A 23004-nucleotide genomic window follows, 5' to 3' on the forward strand; every position below is an offset into this window, starting at 1 on the left:
TGCTATTTTAGAAACTTAATAGAAATTTGAGTACAATAGAGTTCCACTGCTTTAACTTCTCACTGGGCTGACTTTACTTACGTGATAAAGTTCAGGAAAGTGGCGAGTGGCTCAAAAGCGTGGTTTCTAAAGTAATGAAATTCTGTGAGTAGTTTTGCTTTCAGTTTATCATCAATGGTGGAAATAGTGAGAGGGCCAGTTTCATTAGCCAAGAAGTTGCCATAGTCTGTAGTCTGTAGATGCAGCTTCAGATCTGGAATTAGATTCAAGGAAGGGTATGAGAATAAACAATCACATTGTCTACAAACCATCTGTGTTAATATCTTAAATTTTCATATTAAACATTTAAAATCTCTGGTAAGACTATAATCTTATGTTATCAGGCTGCCTGAAGAAGAGGAGACAACACATTTTCCCTGGCTCAAACTCTGGGCTCCACATGGCTTCTTCAGTGGAGCACTTGAAAGGGTAGAGTTACGATCTTAGCATTTCTGGTTTGGCTTTGATTTATGGCTGCAACTACCAGATCCTAAGAAGCTGTTCCAGGAAGTTGGGTTATCATGACATATTCTGTCTGAGCTCCAGCCGTGGTAGCTGAAGAAAATGAGTTGATTAGACAACAAAGTTGAAAGAAGCTTTCATAATATCACAGATTAATTTGACAGATTCCCTCTGCTAACCATTCTCCACCAGGCGGCAAAAGTAGGAATCCAAATCAGCTCTTATGTTCAAAGCAGTTTAACATTTCCTTTAGAAAAGCCCCTGCTATGCTGCATAATTGTGTTCAAGAGCTGTAATTAAAATTACAGTAAATTATAGATTGGAGTAATTTTTTATGTGGTTTGGCCATTGGATTAGATTTCCAGATAAAATCTGACTGAAACAAGAGTGTACCTGTAAGGGAAGTTAATACACAGTTAGCGAGGTGTGTATTTGTAAGTACAGTAATTACTCTTTCCTCATGCCTGTACTTTCTTAGTATGTAATCAGGATGCCTAGAGTGAGACTCAATGCACTGTGAATTCAAACTCCTGCATCTAGAGCTCTTTCTGACACAGATGATCCTCAGTTTCCGTGCAGTTTGGCTGCCACTTGAGCTCATTTTAGCAATTGCAGCATCATAGACTGGGTTGGGTTGGAAGGGACCTTTAAAGGTCATCTAGTCACCTAACCCCTCTCCAATGAGCAGGGGCATCTTCAGCTAGATCAGATTGCTTGGAGCCCCGTCCAACCTGACCTTGAATGCCTTCCAGTCTCTCTGAGTGACCTGTGCCTGTGTTTCACCACCCTCACTGTAAAAATTTTCTTTCTATAGCTAGATTGAATTCTTTTAAGTTAAAATCATTACCCCTTGTCCTATTGGAAAAGGCCCTGATAAAAGTTTGTCCCATCTTTTTTATAAGGCCCTCCTTTAAGTATTCTAAGGCCACTATAAGGTCTCCCTAGATCTTTCTCACGGCTGAACAACCCCAACTCTCTCAGCCTCTCCTCATAGGAGAGGTTGCTAGTTTGGACTTGCACCAACAGGTTCACATCTTTATTGTACAGAGGACTCCAGAGCTAGACACAGCACTCCACCTGGGGTCTCACCAGAGCAGAGGGTCATAACCCCCTGCCTTAACCTACTGGCCATACTTCTTTTGTTTCAGCCCAGGATACAGTATTGGAAGAACCTGAACACGTGGCATCTTGGTAAACTCCTCACTTTGATAGCCAGCTACTTCATATTCATTTAGACTGTTTCAGCCATCGTATGCTGGCATGCCTGGGATCTGGCATGTTAAGCAAACCTATTTCAGTGATGTTAGTGGGAGCATACCTGAAGTGCTTGTTCTTCTGCAATCTAGTCTGCCTTCTTGAGACCATTTGTTTTTCCATCATATAAGGAAGCAAGGAAAGAATAAAACACCAAATATAACAATGCCCACCCCACATTCTACTTCAAAGACTGTTGGCAGAGTTCCTCTGGGGATCCCATTCCCCTGAAACAGTTGATGACATGGGGCCAAACTAGCAGCATTCCATGTTGCAGTTTTCAGCCAGTGTTGCAGCCCACAAGATAGCTCTATGGAAATTATAACTCAAACAAGCCCAAATGGATGTTTGGGTAAGGCTGGAAGTCTCTTCTCTCTGTGTGACCCTAAATTGAGATGACACAGTGGTATCATAAATCAGTTAGCAGCATCACTTTTTCCTTTCCCTCTCACTCTTATGCTCACTCTGTAATTATCAAGCAGATGTAAAGCATTAACCTGCAGTTTTTCTTGTGGTTCTTCTGTACTGGCATTATGGTTTCCCCTCTAGAGATATCAAAACCACTTTGAAATTAAAAGGCCTTTTTGGTTCTATTTATGGGTTACTTGTAATGGTTTTGATTCTGTTTCACTTGTTTGTTTTAGCATATTTATAATATTTTCAACTTAGGCTACTTTCTGTGGTGTGGTGCTCTGCCAGAGTGTAGAATGGGGTAAATTTATTACCTTTTAATAGGAAGACATGAGCTGAAGGCACTGTTAGACAAGCACAGTAGCAATACAACACAAATCCATGTGCTGGATCCTTTAATTGGAAACAAAATACAAGGTATGCCTGAAGCTCCATTTGTTTGTTGTTTTGAGATAAGGGTCTGTGTTTTTAGTGCACTGTACACTCATGGTGCAAGTTCAGTATTACAGCATCCTGTACATGCAGAGAAATAAGTGTATTTAGCCTCCTGTACAAATCCAGTACTTCTCATATTTTTATTACAAATAATGTATGTGGTTGATAACTAGTGGAAATCTGTTAGCTGTCTAAAAGCAGTGGGAAAAGTTACAGTGGAGAATAAACCTTTATTTAGAATAACCTTTATTTAGAATAAACCAAACCAGGTTGGAAGAGATCTTCAAGATCATCGTGTCCAACCCATCAACCAATCCAACCCACCCAAACAGCTAACCCATGGCACCAAGCACCCCATCAAGTCTCCTCCTGAACACCTCCAATGATGGTGACTCCACCACCTCCCCGGGCAGCCCATTCCAATGGGCAATCACTCTCTCTGTATAAAACTTCCTCCTAACCTCCAGCCTGAACCTCCCCTGGCACAGCCTGAGACTGTGTCCTCCTGTTCTGGTACTGGCTGCCTGGGAGAAGAGACCAACATCCACATGTCTACAACCCCCCTTCAGGTAGTTGTAGAGAGTGATAAGGTCACCCCTGAGTCTTCTCTTCTCCAGGCTGAGCAATCCCAGCTCCCTCAGCCTCTCCTCATAGGGCTGTGTTCCAAACCCCTCACCAACTTCATTGCCCTTCTCTGGACTCGTTCCAGCAAGTCAACCTCCTTCCTAAACTGAGGAGCCCAGAACTGGACACAGTACTCGAGGTGTGGCCTAACCAGTGCAGTGTACAGGGCCACAATAACCTCCCTGCTCCTGCTGGCCACACTGTTTTTAATGCAGGCCAGGATGCCATTGGCCCTCTTGGCTGCCTGGGCACACTGCAGGCTCATGTTCCGCCTACCATCGACCAGTACCCCCAGGTCCCTCTCTGCCTGGCTGCTCTCCAGCCACTCTGACCCCAGCCTGTAGCTCTGCATGGGGTTGTTGTGGTTAGAAAGATGGAGCTAAAGAGAGAAAAAAGGGAAGTCATAGTGGGTAGCAGAGATATTCTTGTGAATGGGTTGGTGGAAGCTGCTGCTTCTGTTGCTGAGATAATTTCTTTGCTGAAATTGAGTGAGCATTAGAAAAAAAAGGTTCAAAAATAAAAGGGAAAATCGTTGCTCTTTCTACTGTAAATCTTACTTAGAAAAGTATTTTCTCTCTCTGTTGTGTTCTGTCTGTTGCATGCTCTTAACAATGTTCAAGGTTTGTACATCTCAGAAATGTTTGCAGAGTGCTTCCTGTTGGAAACTAAATTTCTTGTAGCATGACTTAACATTTAGATAGTTTTTCTTAACTCTTCCTGGCATGAGCACGTATTTTTCTGGGAAGCCTGAGGGAAATCCTTTTTTTCTTCCATATTTCTAGAAATATTTAAACCTGTATATTTTTTTTTGTCCTATTCATAAGTCACCAGGATTTTACTGTTGTGGTTTGTTGGTGGGGGTTTTGAGGGGTTTTGGGTTTTTTCCTTCATGGAGCCTTTGATGACAACATCATTTACTTACGTCCTCCACAACGAAGGGTGGTGTAAGTGCAAGATTTCACTATTCTACCTTTTGTGGCTTTTGTAGTTGCTTGAGGCTCTGACAGCTTTTTCTAAAGCTTTTTGATGTAAACAAATAAAATACAAAGAGACTATCTGAAGAGTCTAAGCTGCAGAGATCACAACTGCTGGTACAAATATCTTTGAGGTCTGTTCCAACCTTGGTGATTCTGTGGGATTCTGTGTTTCTGGAAATACACCCAAAATAGGCTACAAAACTGTTGATTTTTGTCCAGCTGACATAAAGAATAGGTTTTGATTCTCAGAGTGAGTGTAGACATGCATCCTGTGTGTCTCAATTGCCCTTGTATGAAATGGAGAGCTCATCATAGTATCACCAAGGTTGGAAGAGACCTCTAAATCATTGAGTCCAACCTGATACCTCATACAGCTCTCCATCTTATCAGCTGAATTGGGTATATGCACTTGGTCCAGTTCAACAGTCCCTAGATCCCACTGACCGTACTGACAATCACTTCTTTAACTGTGAAAGGATCTTTAACCTTCTAACAAGTGAACACTTACATGTATCTGTTTAAAGGTAGTTGTTTCAATCTGCAAGATGAAAGGCAAGCAACCTCCTCAGATATATGTTGTTGTTATATTACTAGTTTAGACAGTCTCTAAAGTCCATTGTAATGGGAGTCATTAGGTTCCGTACTTCTCATTTTCCCCAAACCATTACTGCACACACAAAGCAACCAATACTTACAACAAAGTGATCTTATTATTTCTCCTTCTTCATTTTCCAAATTAAGCTAATATACTGTATATTATAGAAATTGCTTCAGTGTATAATCATAACTTCTATTTGAGAGTCAAAGGGAGAAACTTTATGTTCCCTTAGACAGGTGATTATTTTTTTCTGCTTCATTTTTTCCTGCCAAGTGTCTGGAGGCATGTCATATGATTCTTTGTACAAGTCTGTCTTCATCAGGCTGTGACCAGTCTTGGCCACAGAGAAGTGTTTTGGAAACTAGTGTGTTTTCTCTTTATTACTGTGGCAAAGTCACCTTGAACAAAGCTTGTGGATTACTTCATTATTGGGGGTGGGTGTGTGTGTGGGGAGGGGTGTTGCTTTTTTCCCTTTCTTTCTTTTTTCCCCCTTAGGCTTCAGAATTGTTCAGTTTTATCTCTGTGAGGTCTAGTTTTCTCTTCCTTGTACATAGAATGTCCCCCACTGCTGTAAAACTCATGAAGTAATAGAGCACTAAAATTATATCTTTTATAGTCAAACCTGGAGCTAAATGGTAAGCTTTAAGTAAGTCTTTGGGAACTGTTTTATCCAGCTGAAAAGGTGATGAAACATTTCATCTGTGCTTGAACAGTTCTATAGCTTGGTTAAAACCTGTGAGAAGATTACCAATTTCCATAGGAACTCTATGGATAAGATTCCCAAGCCTTATCAGTAACTAGAAAATCCTACCATCAGCATTACTTTGCAAATGACAGTCTGTACAACCCTAAGGTAATTTCTGTGGAAAGCTATTAACTTAAATGTGAGAACAATTCTTCAAAGGGCATCAGAGTTATCTCTGCTTTTTAAGATAAGCTCTCAACAGTTCAGTCTTCTACCTTCCATCCTTCAAAGGTCTAAACATCACTATTTCTTCATAAATAAAACAAACCATCAGACTTACCTTCTAGTGTCTCACACTGTGCTAAATTGACATAGTCCGAGCTTGTCAAGATCCCAGCTTTGAACCCTCGGACCAGACCCTCCAGGTAGCCATGGTCCACATTGAAGTAGAACTCTGAGTATCCTGGCATGGAGAAAAAGAGATCTAATCTTTCTGCTGGATACTTGGTGATACTGAATATTTGCCACCGACTGTTTTTCTCCTCTTTGGAAGAAGTGACAAATAGTCACTGATTTCCTGCCAGCCTATGATTGTATTTTATCAACTGGTTTCTTCCTGTTTCTTGCTCCTAGGGTGGCTCCAATATAGTTGATGCTTACACAATAGCCAGCCAGCAAATCCAACTCACTCCTGTCAGAGCCAGAAAATGAACCTGTTACTGTAGAAAGAGAAGCCAGAAAGGAAACACAAGATTTAAACATTGCTTACAAGAATGCCCTGTACTGATTGGAGAATGAGAAAGCATATTGCAAAGCCTGATAGCATTCTTCCATTTCTTAAATGTTTCATAAACAGGAAGTTATTTCTCAATACCCATTGAAAAAAATATTTATGCACTAAAATGGTAGAACACAGCCTAGTCAAGGAACTTAAATAATTTTTGGTGTCTCTGTATACCTTTTGTTTCTTAACATATTTGATAGCTAGAAATGTTCTGCTGCTCATCTCTCACCATGAATCTGTATATGAACACGAAGATCCTTCCAGTAATTACAGTGAATGTTAGATCATGCCCATAGACGAAAGATCCTTGAAAGGCTCAATTTTCATTAGCTTTTAAAGTAAGCATGCAGAACTTACTTCAAAACTGTAGTTTGTCCAAGTTCCAATCAAAATACTGTGGTTATGTACATTAAGATGTGGAAATGACTCAGATTTTTTCCTCTTACAAAATAAAGATTATAAAAATAGGAATCTTGCTTTCAGAAATGCAAATATAGAGCCTTTTGTAGGCTTCCTGATTATGATTCAATTTAAAGTCAAAACTGCTAAATCTGCTAGTGACTTTTATACTGAATTGTGAAATCTGCTTTGTTTCAGACTTAGGTGCCCCAGAGCTGACAGTTCAAAGTGGCTATGCTTCTGGAATCCACACAAGAAGTCCTTTTTCTCTGTACATTCACTATCATATGCAACACGTCAGCAGGCTTTGCTGGAAGGGAAAGTCTCATTGCACTCTAGGTGATATAGAGATATGGAGCTAACCAGAGCTCAGGAATGTTTCAATGAGGTGTCTGAAGGCTGTTGTGTGGTTGGCAGGTTAACACCAGCGACAGAATCTACAACAGCTGTCTGCCTTCTGCATCTCAACACTTAGACTCAGTTTTCAGGGCTTCGGGCACGTCTGGTGCATTGTGTTGTCTGAAGACACGTGGCCTGGCTTTTCCATTGATCCCTTGTGCTGAAATATGGCTGCAGAGAAAGCTGTGAGTTCACAGCCACAGGAACAAGACCATGGCTGTCAGACTTTCTCCTTCATGCTGGGAGCTGAGAGACTAATGACAGCTTGGTACTCACCAGGTGATTCCTGTCTACACCACTTTGCTCCTGGCACAGTGAGGCGGTGCAGGCCACACCGTAAGACAGATGCCTGGGTTTTTGATGGACAAGCAGTCACCCATTACCTCCTCTGTCAAGGTCACTAGCTAGCTGGCTTCTTGGATGGCTGGCCAGGAGCCTGCAATGGGCAAGAAGTGGCCATGAGCCACCTGGCAGGCCAGGTTGAGCCAGGGCAGTAATACTACTGTACCTTGGAAGTTCATTAGAAGTTTCTCAGTTTGGTTATGACCATGCCTGTAACTGGGTGCAGGGGAAATAATGGCAGCCTTTAAACATCTAAAACAATCACGTGTTCAGATATGCAAACTATAATTAGCTGAGAGTTTAGCCGGTGCCTAGAGTATTGACGTCTGCTCCTTGCAAATTAGGCTTACAATTCTAAATCGGTCAGTTCCAAGCATTGCAAAGTTAACCCAGCTAAAGAAAAGTGAGCAAAATTAGGCCTCTTAGGCAACAGAAATAAACCAGATCCCTCCCACACAATTTGATTTTCTCTCCCAAGTCTTCATGCCACCAGTGTGCAAAACCTCCTAACGTAAGAAGCTGTCAGAAGTTTGTTGATGATGTTTCAAAAGCCAGGGAGGTTTTATTCAATACATAACCACTCTCAGTGTCTCCTGATTCACATATAAAGATAACCACATTTTTACTTAAATCTACTTTTTATTGTTGTTGTTGTGGTCATCATCATTGTTCTAGTGTACTTCACTCAGCAGACTCTTGGTCTCTTTTGGTCTCTTCTCCCAGGCATTGGTCTCTTCTCCCAGGCAACCAGCACCAGAACAAGAGGACACAGTCCCAGGCTGCGCCAGGGGAGGTTTAGGCTGGAGGTTAGGAGGAATTTTTACACAGAGAGAGTGATTGTATAGTATCATAGTATCATAGTATCAGTCAGGGTTGGAAGGGACCACAAGGATCATCTAGTTCCAACCCCCCTGCCATGGGCAGGGACACCCCACACTAGATCAGGCTGGCCAGAGCCTCGTCCAGCCTGGTCTTAAACACCTCCAGGGACGGCACCCCAACCACCTCCCTGGACAACCCATTCCAGGATTTCACCACTCTCATGGTGAAGAACCTCCTCCTCACATCTAGCCTGAATCTCCCCACCTCCAGCTTCATTCCATTCCCCCTAGTCCTATCTCTACCTGATTGCCCATTGGAATGGGCTGCCCGAGGAGGTGGCGGAGTCACCATCACTGGAGATGTTCAGGAGGAGACTTGATAGGGTGCTTGGTTGCATGGTTTAGTTGATTAGGTGGTGTTGGATGATAGGTTGGACACGATGATCTTGAAGGTCTCTTCCAACCTGGTTTATTATTCTATTCTATCCTATCCTATCCTATCCTATCCTATCCTATCCTATCCTATCCTATCCTATCCTATCCTATCCTATCCTAGTTTTTATTTTTTTTTCTTCAAGGAAAAGGAATGAGGAGGGGCAATAATGGAAGGGACTATTTACTGTGTACACTATGAGCAATGTTTGGTTTTCACCCACATACCTCTAAAGTTTGTGTTACATAAACAAGCAGGCCTTCTCCAGCTGCAATCATAGCATATCAGCACGTGGCACACAGCCAGCTGGTGAGAGTCCAAGGTTATGATGCTGATGAGCTTCCAAAACTTCAGACAGCAAAGCCAGTGCAAAAATGGCTTTGCAATAGATCCTAAATTTAGTAAGGTGCGAGGTCATATGAATACCACCTGGCAGGTGCAAATACCACCACTGGTCATCCTCCAGTGCTACCACAAGATACACAAATACTGTTGGGCCATCACTTGAAATATAATCACTCAGAAAAGTTGTATCATGAAATCTGGATGATTTTTTGAACACTTTCAGGGAATTGCAAAATCAGGCTAAAGTCTTGAGTAGTTTTTCTATGAAGGGATGATGTGTCAGATGAGATGATCCAGGTTAATAGTCTCTCTCCAACATCAAATCTGTGCTCAGTTCTCTGATTTTTGTGGCAAGGAAATTTGATGAGTCAACTTTAAAAAGCAAGTAATACATATAATTAGCTGACACACTAATGTTTTACATCAAAACATGTGTGTTCTATATGTTGTTGTAATCTATCAATATCTATTGCTCTAATTTCTTTAAATAAATGGCTAGGACCATACTATTTCTTTAACATTTTGTGGTGGGTAACTTTTTGTGACAAATATGTAGTTCTTTATATTAATGAATTTATTTACATAGAGCTGTGAATTGACTTGTATTGACATGTGAGAAAACACTGTACCCTCACCTGCTAAGTTTGTGTAGTGCAAAGGCTGAGATTTAGTTTTTCTTTAAGCATGCTTTTGTCAGTGAGTTATTTGGCCGAAAAAAAAAGTTAATTCAGGTTAAGCAGAATTAGCAAGGCAAGACTGCTCAGATCTACGAGCAGAATTGAACCTTCAATACTGAAAGGTTGAGACCGTGAAACTAAATGCATGGTTTAACCACAAGAGGGCATCCTAACACTGCTGTAAGCAACCTTTCTCCAGGTCTTTTTTTTCACCTCCGCATGAAGAAAGACATAAATAACAAGTTCGAAAAGAAGCGTGGAACAAGTTGTGGGCTTTTTAATTTGTTTTCTCAGAATCACAGAATTAAGCAGGTTGGCAAAGACCTTTGAGATCATCAAGTCCAACCTATCCCTCGACACCATCTAATCAACTAAACCATGGCACTAAGTGGCTTCTCCAGTCGTATTTTAAACACTTCCAGGGATGGTGACTCCACCACCAGCCTGGGCAGCCCATTCCGATGGCAAGTCACTCTTTCTGTGGATAATTTCTTCCCAACATCCAGCCTAAACTGCAAAATTGTTTTGGAATCATAGAATCATAGAACTGTTGGGGTTGGAAGGGACCTCAAGGATCATCCAGTTCCAACCCCCTGCCATGGGCAGGGGCACCTCACACTAGATCAAGTTTCCCAGAGCCACATCCAGCCTGGCCTTAAAAACTCCCAGGGATGGGGCGTCTACCACCTCCCTGGCCAACCTGTTCTAGTGTCTCACCACCCTCATGGTGAAGAATGTCTTCCTAACATCCAATCTGAATCTACCCATTTCTATTATTTTTTGTTCCATTCCCCATAATCCTATCATTACCTGACACCACAAAAGTCCCTCACTGGCCCCATTTCCCCTCTTTTCCCCCTCCAGAGCACCTGGGCTCTATTGGAGTCTCCTCCCACCCCAGGTGTGGCCACTTGGCCCTCCCCACCCACTCCCCTATTTAATCCCCCGCAGGAAAGGCAGAAGCCCTAAGCTGAGCCCGTCTGGGCTGGAGGATCCTCCTTTCATCACTGGTGAGTGCTCATGGTGTGCACTGGGTGATGGTGGTGGTGACAACAAAGGCCGGGGGGCCTGGTGGCCCCCCGGTTAGCTAGGGAGAAGATTGACAACTGTTCCAATATCATCCACGGGTGCTGGCTGGGCCTCCTTACTGGAGCTGAGCTCCTCTGTGTGGTATTTGGCTGGTGAGGGTCTTGCATCTTCTAGCCCTGGATTGAGTGCAAAAATGGTGGCAGTGGAGCAGGAGCTGTTTAGTCATATGGTATTATGCTAATTGGACTCGATGATCTTTGAGGTCTCTTCCAACCTTAGTGATACTGAATACTGAATAATTAGACTATTTTTACCTGGAGGCCCCTTGAGTCTAGTTTTCAGCTAATCTTAGTCTTAGTTTTCAGCTAATCTAAAATTTGTGATAAAACTGCATATACCTCTTATTTACTCAGGAAGTGACAAATAAAATGTTGTAATTTAACATGTGTATTAGCTAAATTCCATTTTTTTTCTCTGAGCTTCCTCTTTTTATTTTTTCCTTTATTTTAAATGATGCTGACACTTCCTAGACACAAAATAAATAGCAAGGAGTAAATGACAAAGGATCAGCAGATGGGTGAGTAAATGATGTTGAATCAGTGGAACATTTACTAAATCACACGAATTCCAAGTCACTGCTTTTTCATTAAAAGCACTTCAAGATGCAATTCTGGTTTTGTCTTGGAATCTCATTTAGAAGTCTACTTGTAATAACTTGTGCCAGGCAGATGTCTACTTAAATTGTGTTTTTCCTTGTCCAGGAAAAAATTTCACTCTGACCTTCACTGTGCAATTGATTATAGAGAATAGAATAAACCAGGTTGGAAGAGATGTTCAAGATCATAGTATCCAACCCACCTAAACAACTTAACCATGGCACCAAGCACTCTATCAAGTCTCCTCCTGAACACCTCCAGTGATGGCGACTCCACCACCTCCTCGGGCAGCCCATTCCACTGGGCAATCACTCTCTCTGTATAGAACTTCTTCCTAACATCCAGCCTAAACCTCCCCTGGCGCAGCCTGAGACCTTGTCCTCTTGTTCTGGTACTGGCTGCCTGGGAGAAGAGACCAACATCTGCCTCCCTTCAGGTAGTTGTAGAGAGCAATAAGGTCACCCCTGAGTCTTCTCTTTTCCAGGCTAAGCAATCCCAGCTCCCTCAGTCTTTCCTCATAGGGCTTCTGTTCCAAACCCCTCACCAACTTTGTTGCTCTTCTCTGGACTCATTCCAGATAACTAGTGTTGTGTGTCAGATTCACTGTTATCAATAAATAGTGCTCCTTCAACATGTGGGTGAAACAGTGTTGTGTATATTCACACTTTATTTTGCTTGAATGGGGGAGACTTTTGGTCTAGCATCTGTACTTCCTATCCTGTCAGTGGAAATTGCACTTCCCTTACTTAAAAATTGGATGTGTTTTAAAAAGCATAACATGTTCTTTCAGCTGTTTCCTGCCTAAAAAAAAAGTGTGTATATCTATCAACTAGGTAAACATTCTGAGCTGTGCACTAATCAGATTAAAACTAATTTTCTAACACAACCTACAGTATCTGTGCTGGTGTTATTGGGGCAGAATCCCAGGCCAGCTGTGGACTGCAGGCCATTAGCCAGCACACCTGACTCCAGCTGGCTTACAGGTGTACCTTATAACCTTACTAACTTATATAAAGTATGAAGTGACACCTTCCTAACTTTGCTGCTTTTTTAGCTTTTTTTTCCTCTGGCTCTTGAGAACTCTTTGGTTGGTGTTTGCTGTACCTTTGCTGGGGTAAGTGTAAGTTTATACATTGGTATTAGTTTGGCTATTTTGTTCAATCTGTTTTCATTTCAACTTGTGGGTCTTTTCCTAATCTCTCTTTTCTACTGGGGTCATTGAGTGATGAAGCAACTGCTGGAGTTTAGCTCCAACAATATTGAATAAATATATTGAATAAACCAAACCAGGTTGGAAGAGACCTTCAAGATCATCGTGTCCAACCCATCAACCAATCCAACCCACCCAAACAGCTAACCCATGGCACCAAGTACCCCATCAAGTCTCCAGGTACTGGCTAGACAGAGACAATACCTAAACTGATTGAGAGACTTTGGGGATGCAGTATTCCCAGTGGGTTTTTCACTACATGTCTTTGTGCTGATTGAAAGACAACTGCATTGAAGTTTCTTAAACTTGGTGAATTCTGGAATGTTGCACTGTAGGTTTCTGATGGGTGTGGCACATTACTAAAAATCCTTCTGAAATATTGTTTGCTGGAAATTAACCATTTTCTGAAATAATAGTTGGGTGATTCCAGTTGCAACATGTAAAGTGCAATACAGCCTGAGGTGTTGAGTACCTGCAGCTCTTGTATGATGAGTATCAAACACCATTAGCTACCCCAGGGGCTCTAGCACTCTACCTAGAAGTACATCAGCATGGGTAGCAGGAGTGCAGCTTATATGCAGCTTGTACAATTATTTGTCCTAGTTTCTGGGCATTGCTGAACAACCATGAGAGTGGTGAAACCCTGGAATGGGTTGTCCAGGGAGATGGAGGTCCCTGGAGGTGTTTAAGCCCAGGCTGGATGAGGCTCTGGCCAGCCTGATCTAGTGTGGGGTGTCCCTGCCCATGGCAGGGGGGTTGGAACTAGATGATCCTTGTGGTCTCTTCCAACCCTGACTGATACCATGATACTATAACTTCTCAACCACAAAGAGGCAATCCAAATGCACTTCTATCTGTGATCACTTAATAAAATATATTAAATAAAATACTTATTATTTTCATTAAATAGGTGAGACTTGAGAATGGTGATAGACTACCCCTATATGAACACAATCCAGCTACTGCGCTTTCTAGTTCTTTTTAAAGCATCATAAATGTGTTGCCATGATCTTATAGTCAGCTAAGCCTTTTTGTGCCAGCAAAAGTTTTGTACACACAATGATCACACCTCATCCAATTTACACTGCCTTTACTGATAGTCTTCCCAGTAATTATGCATCCTCAACTTTCCTATCACTTGATTAGCTTTTGATTTAATTTGCATAAAATGCCTTTTACTTCTGTTCCTTATTAGAAGTGGGGGTTTTTTGAGTTCACAAACATAACTTACTAATATTACAAAATATCAAAGAGCTTCCTTTTCCCCCTCCCATGCCTTCAAAAGATAATCTAGCAACTTTGTAGGTCAGAAAGCCTTTTGGTTTTTTGATCTCTGTTCAAGGAATTACGTGCCAGTGTAATGAGGATTTTATCAGAGACAAAGTGGTAAGTCTGTGGAGAGAAGCCAGGAGAAAATGATTATCAGTAGATGTAAACCTAGAGAAAAGCAGATTTGAGAGAATTACCAAAGCCTCTGGAATGCTTTCAGAAGTGAAACTGGAATTTTGCAAAATGTATACACTCACTCACACAATTGGGCTACTTTGTGGGTAGTTTGTACTTTTGGTCGCTGACATTCACATGAACTCAGCAGCCTCTGAGTTCTGCTTAATTCTAATGAGGATGGCAAGAATTCAGATCCTGTGCTTTGTCTCTGAGGCCCCTAAGCCTTTCTCTGTCTCTTTGTTGTCTTAATTTTCAGTCCCTTCTTGAGACATTTTTATGCATATGAGTATCTTCATGGATCAGTAATTCATTAACTGTCACAACCACGTATCATGAAGGTTTTTTTTCCTTGACACATTCTGAAAGCAAAATAAGGATGTTAAAACCTTACAGGCAACTCAATATAAATTGTAAGTAGTTCCTTAGTTCCCCACATTTGTACTTTTCTACTGTACATAGCTCTTTATTCTGAGGACCATATCTTGAATGGTTTTATTAGCATATTAATATCTAACACAGATGCAAATTCAGACCATTGGGTCTTTTGACTGATCACCAACTGACTGGTCATATTTTGACTGTCAACTTTGAAAAGACATCCAGGAGATGGACATGCCACAATGTATCCATCTGTTAATGTGATACTAAGTTGATTATAGATTACAGAGGGATCTCTTTTTCCTTGCTCTATAAGTACAATAGTTAAGCTCTCTGAAACAATGACTGTGATGGTGTTTATCATTGTTACCCTGTCTATCATAGCAGACATTATGTGTTTATGACATTGAATTGCAGACTTCACAGGAAGGCAAAAATGGAATTACTCAAAATAGCTTTTCAGTGTACTTTGAAATGGTAGTTCCTTGAAAGGTAGTGTTGCAGAACAACACTTACTCCATTAAGCAAAATTTGTTTATAGATATAGTAAGACATGTTGTCAAAATTCAGGTTTAAACATGGAGTGTAGGTATAATTACTTCTACTGAAATAATATCCTTTAGTGTTTCTGAGTTCCTTCAATTGTAGGCATTGCTATTAAGGATTTTACTAAATATAGGATGTCATGACTTATTTTTTCTGTTTGCTAGCTGCCACCAGCATGTATCCAAATTTGTGTTGGAAGGAAAAAGATATTCTGGATGGGATGGCTTTATAGTATCTTCTGTCACTTCCCCACTTCTTAAGGATGTCAGGGATGCCTATTGCTGAAAACAAAAAAGCACAGCTCAGATGAAATCACGAGGAAGAGGCCATTGATAGGTCTGGCTGGTTGCTGGAAATTGTGAGGACAACTTCAATAGGGTTTGAAAAGGAAGAAAGGAGACCAAAGGATGGGAAGATCATTAAACAATTCAATGAATGAGGTAGAAAGCTAGATAAACAGGAGGGTTTAGAAAAGATTTTATTGCAAGAGGAAGCAATCAGTGATGGGATGGACCCTGGGGGGTTTAGTTTTAATCACTGTTTTAAATCACTAGGAATGGAGATTTTTTTTTTCCCCTACACCTTATTTCTTGTGATTTCCATTAGAGTTCAATTGCCCATTTATTATTCATCACCTTTTGAGGTAAGCCATCTTAGTTCTGAGTTTGCAGTACAAGATGACAGGTTTATTTCAACAGAAGGATTAATGAAATTTACCTTGAGGAGGGATGTTTTGGGGTTTTTCCTAGATAATATGGCACGTCGTTCGGCTTCAGACTTGAAGCCTGATGTGTTACGAATTTTTCACTAGATGGAGCAATAGTATCTCTCCTAAAATGCTAGCCTTCCCTGATCCACTGTGCCATGGGCTTTAAAAGCAAGGATATGCCGAGCTAAGGCAGTATATATTGTAAATGGGGTATCTGAACTTGGAAATGTGTTTTTATTCGGTTTGAAATGTTCTGTATTATTAAAATGTCACTTTAACGTTTCCTTTTTGAGACTGTTATATAATTGATTTTAAGTGCCAGAAAACAGACCACCTAATTTAGCACATATACCCCTTCTGTTTGTTTAATGCATCTGATAAACCAAATTCTGATGAATTTGTTGTGTAAATAGTCGTCATTTGACATAAATGTGAATTATTTTGTAATGGCTTATTTAAGCTTTGTTAAAATATCTCTTCAAGGTAGGCTATTTAAAAGATAGTGATCCTTACATTAAGAAATAAGTTTAGGACCTTTTAAATCAGTCTTCTCTTCTCAAGCTTTTTAATTGAAGAACTATTGGTGGGGAGGTTTTGAATTTTTCTGGATGTGGCATTTATACCAAAAAGATTCTTTTAATACCTGCATGAATAATGATGCCTTCCCCAAAGACTGATTAATCTTTCCTCCATGACTCTTTTTAGAAGAAAGATGGCAATATTACATTGCAAGACAATGCCAAAGGTTTTAGTTCAGTGGTATGTATTTTGCATTTGAATTCATATATTACCATCTAGATTCATTTTCTTTTATTGTGTTACCCCACTTCTTTGCCTTCAGACCCAGAAAGTAATACTAGATTGTGTGTTGTTCTAGTGATACATGGAAAGACTTATTTTTCAATCCTGTATTTGGTGTCTGGGGGTTTGTTTTGAAAGAGTAATTGGTTATGGTAATGGCCAGAATTAAGTTAGAAAATAAATCAATGAATTGCATATTGATTCACACAGAGGAAGGAGTTTCACAGTATCACTAAGGTTGGAAGAGACCTCAAAGATCGAGTCCAACCTGTCACCACAGACCTCATGACTAGACCATAGCACCAAGTGCCACATCCAATCCCCTATTGAACAACTCCAGGGATAGTGACTCCACCACCTCTCTGGGCAGCCCATTCCAATGACAAATTACTCTCTCGGTGAAGAGCTTTCTCCTCACCTCAAGCCTAAACTTCCCCTGGTGCAGCTTGAGACTGTGTCCTCTGAGGACTCTCTGTGTCCCCAGAGGACTCTGTCCTCTAAGTGTAGTCTAATGGAGTTATTTACCTAATTTCCTCCACATGTAACAATTAAAATCATGTTTGATTAATTATGTAAGGACTAGAAAATAAAAACTAGATACAATAGACAGCTTAGGACTGCTGTTGGACAGGCTGATAAATTTGGAACTTAGGTGGCACAGAAATTATATTCTGTTGCATTGTAACAAATGTCTTACTAGCTGTGTCAGCTCCTGTCTCTCCAACATGCTGCAATCTCATTCATAAATCTGTCTCTAGTGAAATGGCAGTGCTTGTTTTGAACAATTGCAGTGTATTTTTGGGATGTAGAGTTCTCTGAGCCCTTTTATGTGGCTAAGCAAAACTGTAGGTCAGCACTCTGCAGTACCATGGGTGACTGAACTGCTGGAGCACGCTGTTGTAAGAACTTAAATGCTAGGAGAAATGCAAGTACTACTCAAAAGTTCTTAACACCACATTTTCCTACAAACCTAAATGAATCCAGGAATCATAGGAGAGGTTTGTTTTTTCCAGGGTGGTAAACTTTTTTCATCTTTTCCAGTAAAGACTTAAGCTTCAGCTAAAAAGAAAAAAAGAGAGAGAAATATGTATTACTACTAGATATTTTGTATATAAGTACAGTACACGTTCTTGTGCTGCCTAATTTACTGAAAAATAGATGCTAAATTTTCTGTGGTTCTGGGACCTGATAGTCTGTATGTGTGAGAGACTACAAAAATCTCTTTAACCTGTTACTTGGGCAATTATGATCTGATTTAGTATTAAAAAGCACCAACTGGAATTTTTCTGCTTCCAGTGTGAGGAATATTGAATGAAACATCCAGCAGTTTTGTCTCTGACCCTGTTGATCCCAGACCCACTGAGTCAGAAAATGAGGCATAATGAGTTATCAGACTTCTCACAGTCTTATGGACAGGATGAATGTCAGGAGAAATGTTTAGTCTGACTCCAAGTGGAGCACGAAAGTATGAAACATAATGTTAGTTCTCTTTTTATAACTATAATTTTCCAACCTAAATGAGTGAAGTAGCTGATGTTATCACTCTTGGCACAATAATAATTTGTAATGTGTGTTAAGATTTTTAAGGAGCAGGTCTACAATATGAATAGTCAGCACATTCCGGCTTACATGTGTAAAAGCAGACTCCCCAGACCTGGACTTTGAGCTTCTAACAATGTGGTTTTATGTCAGGAGTCACAGAAGGCAAATATATGGGACTTGTTTAAAAATAATCCTGTGAAATGCCTGATCAATTCCCTAATCTGTGTGCTATGTATATTGGCTTGAGCAAATTACACCTACAGTTCCTTGCCTTTGATATTATGAATAAAGGCAAAATACAGTGAAGGTTTAAGATGGTGCCGTATATAGTCATGTCGTTTTGATTAGTACTTGTGTGAACAAATCATTAGACATAGAAATAATTCCAATTAAAGAGGAAGCAATTTGCCTGAAAAACCCCAGGTTAACCTTCTCACAGTAACTGCTTTGACTTAAACTTTTCTACTGTGTCTTCTGCTACTGCAATTTCAGGTAAACTTACTGATTCCCAATGAGTCACACATGGAGGAAAAAAGTGTAACCAAAAGTGCTGCTAAAGAGCAGCTGGCTAATATAAAATGAAATTTATAGTAAATATAACACTTTGAAGCACAGTTTCTGAAGTGATATATTGGATACATTAATTTTGTTAGCAGATTTCTGATCTGAGGAATTTAATTTCACAGAGAAATTCTAAATGGTATTTACAAGATGATAGTTCTCAATGACTTGTTTAATAGTCACTGGTGTTTTAAAGATGCTATGTGAGAAATTACTGTGATAAATTTTCATGAGTCAGCAGAGAATGCCAGCATGGTAGGGGGAATATTTGCTGTCTAGAGAAAGCAAAATACAACTTCTCAGAGGCGCACAATAAGACATGAGACAATGCTGCAAATTACAACAAGTAATTTTGACATGATATAAGGAGAGAAATAACCCCCAAACAAGTTCCAAGTGTAAATAAAAATCACTGATAATGAGATCTTGAATGTATGTGACCAGATTAATCTAGTAGGAGCTGGAGAACCATGTAATACAGAGGAACCTTGTTTTGCAGCTGCTGCTAGCCTCACCCTTATGTTTTGGGGACAAGAGACCAGAGGGCAACAATCTCCAGGGACAATCAGCAATTGGTCTTAGATAAGGAGAAAGTCAGAGACTGGCCTGGGGCTGTGAGACTAACAAGGCTGTTGACAGCTTGTTTGTGATCTAATACAGAAAGTAATAAATAGTTAAGACAACAGCCTCTAGTGGCTGGAGAGAGATAGAAATGCCATGGAAGGATGTCTGGATTTATAAAAGACACAGCCTATAGAGGAACAGTTAATGTCATAGAACCAACCTGTCAGCCAGGACCCCAAAAATGGAGTGGTCAGAGTGCCTGTTTCTACTAGATGATGATTCAGGTCAATGCTGAGTGGCCCAGTGTACACCATGGAATACTCTTAACAGAACTATGATCAAGGAAGGGATTTAAAGGAAAACTAAGTGGTTTACACTTATGAGCCTTGATAAGAATGAAGTTTTTATGAAACAAAGTCTAAGGCTTGTGGACATGATGTCTAGCAACAAATTTAACTTTCATACCAAGCACCCTGTTTGGTATGGGTATGTATCATACCTACATATGTAGATATTTGTTTCCTTCATCTTTAAAAGAAAGAGGAGATGTACATTTTAGAGGGGAAATAACTTAGTGTTGCTTTGAAGTTTCTGAAATGCAAATCTTTGGCCTTCCTATCACTTAATATGTTTTGCTTGTCATGTTTGTTCCCATTCCTGTGGGTTATTTATGGAACTTTTTATCTTATGAAAAGTTAGATTCCCACAGGATATGATTGTGTTTTGCATTGAAGATCTCATTAATGTTGTTCTTTCTCCAACATCTTGGAAGATAAATTGTTTTCTGTCAGCTAAAGGGCTATACATAACTCTGCATACTAAAACCAATGCTGCAGTGGCTTGTTAGAAAGCAAGAAGCCAAGAATTACCTTAAATGCTGATGTGCACAGGTTTTAGTGAATTGTCCCATAGCTGTGACCTGAGTCCATGTTGGATGTTTCAGCTGAAGTCTTCTTTAAAATAGTGTCTATTATTCACTCAGCTGCTTTATTGCAAGATTACTAATTTCTAGTCCTAATTATGCTCAAGTACTGACAACACTGCTGGCAGAGAGATAAGTGTCTTGTTATTAGAAGACTTATCCACTGTAAATGATTTGATTTTCTGCTCCTAAAATCGTTTTAAATCATGGTTTGTTTTTTTTTATAAGAAAATTACTACAGACAGAGGGTTGTTATTTGGCCCAGCCTCTTTGAATTAAAATGTAATGGCCAGACTCTCATTTGTCTGCCTAAAAATGCTATTGTATTTTTGGTTCACTTCATTTTGGAAAGTTTAATGGTAACAAAGTGAGACAGTTTTCACTGGAGCTTGTTCTGTGTAGGGAGGTCTGACTTCTATCTCCCTTATCTAGCACAACAGTGAAAAATGTTAAATTGTGCTGAACAATGGCAAACTTGGGCTACATTGTAGAGTGACTTTAAATAAGGTCTTCACCAAGTTTTAATGGAAATGCCTTATGCCTGACTGATGTTCAACTGCTTTTCAAGGTGCTTGCCTGCCCTTCACTAATATTAATCTGACTTTAGTTCCTACATGTTCCTTTATTACTGTGCAAAGAAACCTTAATCAAAGGCTTAGTCTGTAGCTGGTTCTGCAGTGGCAAGTGCAGACCTCAGCTTTGCAGGAAAAGGACACCTCTGGAAGCAGAGAAGATGCTTCAAAGAGGTGGCTGGGTTGTGAAGGAGCAGTTGTAACTGTTTCTCTGATGGTGAAAAGCATGGCTCTTCAAAGGGACAGAATTAGGAAAACAGTTGTCTGGAGCTGTACAAGCACTAGTTCTGCAAGCTGCATGGCATGGCAACCAGCACCAGAACAAGGGGACACAGTCTCAAGCTGCACCAGGGGAGGGTTAGACTCGAGGTGAGAAGAAAGTTCTTCACCGAGCGAGTCGTTCGTCATTGGAATGGGCTGCCTGGGGAGGTGGTGGAGTCCCCATCCCTGGAGGCATTCAAGAGGAGATTGGACAAGGCACTTGGTGCTATGGTCTAGTCCTGAGGTCTGTGTTGATAGGTTGGACTCGATGATCCTCAAGGTCTCTTCCAACCTTAGTTATACTGTGATACTGTGAAATGAGACTTTTTATACCTTTTTGTTGTGTAAAATGGCTATGCAAAGTTTTTGAGCTACTCTTACAGTTAGCAACAAATAACTGGAGACTAATTCTCACCGGATCCATTGCATATGCTTGGTTTGTGTGTGATGTGATGCCTTTTTTTTTTTCCTGCCAAAAGAGAAGAAAAGATACTGAGTGCTCTTCAAATGCTTGTCATAGAACACTTTCAAATGTGATTTATTAGAGTGCTAAGCAATGAGAAAATTATAACCTACTTTTCATGTACTGTACAACGAGATAATTTGGTAAGCTTGGATGAAATTAAGATGTACGTTGTGGCAGCATGTATTTAGACAAGTAATGTAGAATCACAATAACACTTGCTTGTCTAATGCAGTCTATTAAGCATACCCAACCAGTAAAACACACTAGAAAAAGTTATAACTAAGTTCCATTTCTGGGCATCTTCAAATATCAGACTTCTATCCAGGCATTTTAGATTCTTTTAAAAGGGCAGATTTCTGCTTGAGAGCAGTAGAAAATCAGGACTAGCAGTGAATATGTTGCTGCTGATAACACAGGAAGTAGTTATTGTTCAGTTTGCCATCGGTTTGACTTCATGTTAAAAGCTATGGGTGACACAAGTTTTGCTTTGTTTTGGTGGTGTTTGAGGTTTTTGGTTTGGGTTGATTTTTGGCAAACTAATTCAGAATATTCTGCCCATGAAGCAACACTCTTCCTGCATAGCACTTTCAGTTTTATGTTGTCTGGTGTTCAGGTGTCACAGTTCCTCTGGCATATTGAGGATGATTAGAGGGCTGGAGAACCTTATGAGGACACACTCAGGGAGTTGAGGCTGTTCAGTCTGGAGAAGAGAAGGCTCTGAGAAGACCTTATTGTGGCCTTCCAGTATCTTAAAGGGGCCTACAAGAAAGCTGGGAGGGACTTTTTAAGGTGTCAGGTAATGATAGGACTAAGGGGAATGGGAATAAAAAATAGAAAAGGGTAGATTCAGATTGGATGTTAGGAAGAAATTCTTTGCCATGAGAGTGGTGAGACACTGGAACAGGTTGCCTAGGGGGGTGGTAGAAGCCTCATCCCTGGAGGTATTCAAGACCATGCTGGATATTGCTCTGAGCAACTTGATCTAGTGTGAGGTGTCCCTGCCCATGGCAGGATGGTTGGAACTGGATGATCTTTGAGGTCCCCTCCAACCCTGACAATTCTATGGCTCTATATTAAGGAGTCCATGGCTATGTTTTTTCCAGTGTTTGAGATGGTGTACCCCTAATTAACAGCAACATTGTATTGCCTATATCATCTTTGGAGAAGTATTTTGACTTTCAGGCTTCTGTATTTAATTTCTCTTAAATGTTATGGAGATATCATTTTGCATTAATGACCAAAAGCTTACAGACCAGAGTTTAAAATGGAAGACAAGAATGTTCATGCTTAGCATGGCATCAGTTTAAGAGTTTTCATCAAATTTCCTTCCTTCATCTGTATTGGCACTCCAAAGCAGATCATAAGTGGGGGTGTACGTGCTGTTCATCACACAGTGATGCAGATGCAGTATCTGGGTCTCTGAGACATGTGACTCCAGTGAACACGTACGGGTCAGTTGTCATTTAATTTCTCTTTCGCTAATAATCATAAAGAATGCCGTCGGGGCTTTTGACAGGCAGTAACAAAACAGTGGCACTCTCAAATCTGAATGAAAGTGTCTGATAATTGAGCTTTAGCTGTCTCAAATCTTGGCTTGGGTTTCCTGTGTTTTCCTAGTGATGTTCCTCCATGCTTCCAATAATATAGCGATTTCTA

The 23004-nt window shown here is 40.4% G+C and overlaps 1 protein-coding gene across 1 annotated transcript in view; it reads right to left on the reverse strand.

Moving 5' to 3' along the window:
- Positions 1-6058, reverse strand: part of ATP6V0D2 (ATPase H+ transporting V0 subunit d2) — a 21794-nt gene extending 15736 nt beyond the window's left edge. Inside the window, exons 1-2 of the mRNA XM_068158526.1 lie at positions 5826-6058; positions 82-253 (exon numbers count right to left, since the gene is read on the reverse strand). Coding sequence (XP_068014627.1) covers positions 82-253; positions 5826-5955 — 302 coding nt within the window. The 5' untranslated portion in view covers positions 5956-6058. The remainder of the gene's footprint in view (positions 1-81; positions 254-5825) is intronic.
- Positions 6059-23004: the final 16946 nt, after the last annotated feature.

The sequence above is a fragment of the Melanerpes formicivorus genome, unplaced genomic scaffold, assembly GCF_026170545.1.
Source record: "Melanerpes formicivorus ecotype bairdi unplaced genomic scaffold, bMelFor1.0.p_v2 SCAF_40, whole genome shotgun sequence".
In the NCBI taxonomy this organism is placed as follows: domain Eukaryota; kingdom Metazoa; phylum Chordata; class Aves; order Piciformes; family Picidae; genus Melanerpes; species Melanerpes formicivorus.